The sequence below is a fragment of the Erigeron canadensis genome, chromosome 7, assembly GCF_010389155.1.
Source record: "Erigeron canadensis isolate Cc75 chromosome 7, C_canadensis_v1, whole genome shotgun sequence".
Lineage (NCBI taxonomy): Eukaryota > Viridiplantae > Streptophyta > Magnoliopsida > Asterales > Asteraceae > Erigeron > Erigeron canadensis.
This window is the reverse complement of record NC_057767.1, coordinates 33,225,668-33,228,454: the sequence shown is the minus strand read 5'-3', so window position 1 is coordinate 33,228,454 and position 2,787 is coordinate 33,225,668. Positions and strand designations below refer to the sequence as shown.

At 34.6% G+C, this 2,787-nt stretch overlaps 1 protein-coding gene across 1 annotated transcript; it reads right to left on the bottom strand.

The window, feature by feature from the left end:
- Nucleotides 1–433: 433 nt before the first annotated feature.
- On the bottom strand, nucleotides 434–2,437 carry LOC122607994 (valine N-monooxygenase 1-like). Its single transcript, XM_043781076.1, has 3 exons — nucleotides 1,906–2,437; nucleotides 1,255–1,699; nucleotides 434–1,155 (listed from the first exon to the last, which is right to left on the bottom strand). The coding sequence occupies exons 1-3, from the start codon at nucleotides 2,376–2,378 to the stop codon at nucleotides 532–534; spliced, it is 1,542 nt and encodes a 513-aa protein (XP_043637011.1). The 5' UTR covers nucleotides 2,379–2,437; the 3' UTR covers nucleotides 434–531.
- Nucleotides 2,438–2,787: the final 350 nt, after the last annotated feature.

Genomic DNA, 2,787 nt, shown 5'->3' with positions numbered 1-2,787 from the left:
TAATATTCCCAAGAAATATGAGAAAAAGAACTGCTACATTTTAGAAATACTGAAAGGTTTCCAAAGAATTTTAAGGACCTGTGTTTTATAAAGAATTTTCAAGGAATTTGAATCAAGGAAATTGTAAGGACCGATTACCAAGTAATTTAAAAGATTAGTTTATTGAGGATTTTTTAAGGAAATATTTACTAAGGAAGTTTCAATGAAGATTATTCAATGCGTGGGTCTATAAGAGCTCTTTAAAAGTCCTTGAAAATTCCGTTTCCAAGGAAATGTTTTTAAACGACCAGATTTCCTTGAGAAGTTGTCTAAAACGTTCGTTTTCAATGAGCTTTCAAGGAAAAGCATCCGTTTTAATTTTTGTTTCTCTAGCAGTGAGATTAACGGAGGTTTGTAGTGAAAGAAAATAGAATGAAAAAAATAGAGGTAGGAAAAAGATTTTCAATATGCATATGAAAGATATAAGCAAAATCTTACAATTCATTTATGCTATACAATTTATACATGTTCATTTAGACAATCATGCTAGTTCTAAAAATAGAGATGGTGCGGCAAACGAGGCGTAGCTAGGGCCATCAATGGCTTAGCTTTTGCTAAATCTCGGAAGTTTTCCTTCATATCAACATGTGAATCTTTGAGTGGCATATTCCATGTGAACCCTTGTACAAGTCTAGCTAGTAGCATTATAGTTATCGTGGAGCCCAACAACATCCCGGGGCATCCACGTCTACCCGTGCTAAACGATAACATGTGAAGATTATGGTCTGTTAACACCACTTCGCTGCCGCCATTCATATGACGTTCTGGCTTAAAAGTTAAGGGGTCATCCCAAATCTTAGGGTTTCGTCCTAGCCCAATGCGGCTTAGTATCACATGGCTACCCTTTGGTATGAAGTATCCTGCAACAGTGGTTTCTTCCAATGACACATGTGGGAGATTGAAAGGTGCTACAGGGTGCAACCGGAATGCCTCCTTGACACATGCTTTGATATAATTAAGTTTAGGTATATCGGATTCTTGCACCAATCTATCTTTTCCTACAACATAATCAAGCTCTTGGATTGCTCTATCAAAAATGCTAGGCTGGTTCATCATTTCTGCCATTGCCCATTCGATCGCATTTGATGGATTATCAAATGTTGCTAACACTAGCTCCTATAACATGCGAATATCAATCGAAAGTTAATAAAAAAGGTATCTTCTTACAATTTTATAGTTAATTAAGACATAAAATAGTACTTGCGTTTATCTTACAAGGAGTTGAGATTTTATTTGATCGGCAGACAGGCAAGTATATTGATTGTTGATGAAAACGTCAAGCAAATCATCTTCTTTTGTCCTAATTCCATCTTTCCATTGTTGTATCCTTTTATCAACCAAATAATCTTGATACATCCTTGCATTACGAATAGCATCCCTCATGACTTTTTCATGTCCATCAAGATCAGTAATCCATCTCAACCATGGGAAGTAATCCGTCACACTAAAAGCATAAAGGTAATTAAGAATCGTTAAAAGTGAACCAACATGCTCAATCTCTTCTTCACCAGGTCCACCATTTTCACTTCCTTTACCAAAATACCTACTCCCAAAGATGATACTTCTTATGACGTTGATTGAGTATTGTTGCACCACGGTCCGTATGTTCACAACCGCATTTGTGGCTGCAATGTTATTATGGCATTGGTTGTAAATGAATCTGCAGGGTGCACACTTTTAGATAACAAATTGAGAATAATGAAAGCATGTAATTCCTCTTGCATATAACTAATAATTATGAATACTTAATACTCGTATTAGTTATAGTAATAACCATTAGTTTTATAACTAAGTATGAAGTAATCAAACACTGCTAACAAGAGAAACAAGTAATCTACAATATTCTATATATATAAATACATATACCTAAGTAAATGATCGGATTCTTGATCTCGCTTATTTTGAAGCCACTTATGCTTAGCCACCGAAAGAATGTCCATGGCTAGAAATTTTCTCATTTTCTTCCAATGATCACTCATCGGAACAAGAACAGTAGTCAAATAGCCACCACTTGCCAGATAACTGGACATGCAATCCGGTCTTGACGAGAAGATCTCATCTTTATCCTTCAAGAACTCACAAGCTATCTTTGGGTCACTCACGGATATAACATGAACGTTTCCTAGGCGAATGCATAGGATGTTGGTGTTCATTTCATCCATCATCCTATGTATCCATCGGAATGTGGGCTTGTTTCGTAGCATGGGGACTAAGCTTCCGATATAAGGTAATTGTAGTTTTGGGCCGGGAGGAAGTGGTTTTCGGGGTTTAGAACTAAAGCACCTATAAGTGATGAGCAAGAACGTGAATATGAGATATACAATGAAGTTCATGATCATGAATTGAATATATATATTTGAAAGTGTTTTGAAAAAGAATATTTAATATTTGTTTTTGATTTAGGGATATTGTTGTAATGTTGTTTACATCTAATCTATTTGGAGTATTTATACTACAGGTTTATATACATTGATGTTTGTAACCACGTTTTTCACCATATAATTATTAAGTTTAGCAAGGAAACTTTATAACAGGGCCACCATATCTTCAATAAATTAATCTCGTTAAAAGATAAAAAGAAAAAAAAAAAAAAAAAAAAAACGTAAGCCTAGTATATTCTACTTTGACCTGACCTTTAACAAATTAAGATTATATCCTGCTCGCAGTATGATTTTTAGCTTTCTTTTGTAAAAGTTTGCTGTTATTATTTTTACAGTATAAGCGAACAGTATGACAACATTAATACAT

Excerpts from the sequence above, each read along its gene's own strand:
- LOC122607994 (XM_043781076.1), bottom strand. The coding sequence starts at position 2,378 with ATGATCATGAACTTCATTGTATATCTCATATTCACGTTCTTGCTCATC. Across the intron at positions 1,700-1,905 it reads GAATCCGATCATTTACTTAG|ATTCATTTACAACCAATGCC; the intron begins GTATATGTATTT and ends TGCACCCTGCAG. Across the intron at positions 1,156-1,254 it reads AAATAAAATCTCAACTCCTT|GAGCTAGTGTTAGCAACATT; the intron begins GTAAGATAAACG and ends CGCATGTTATAG.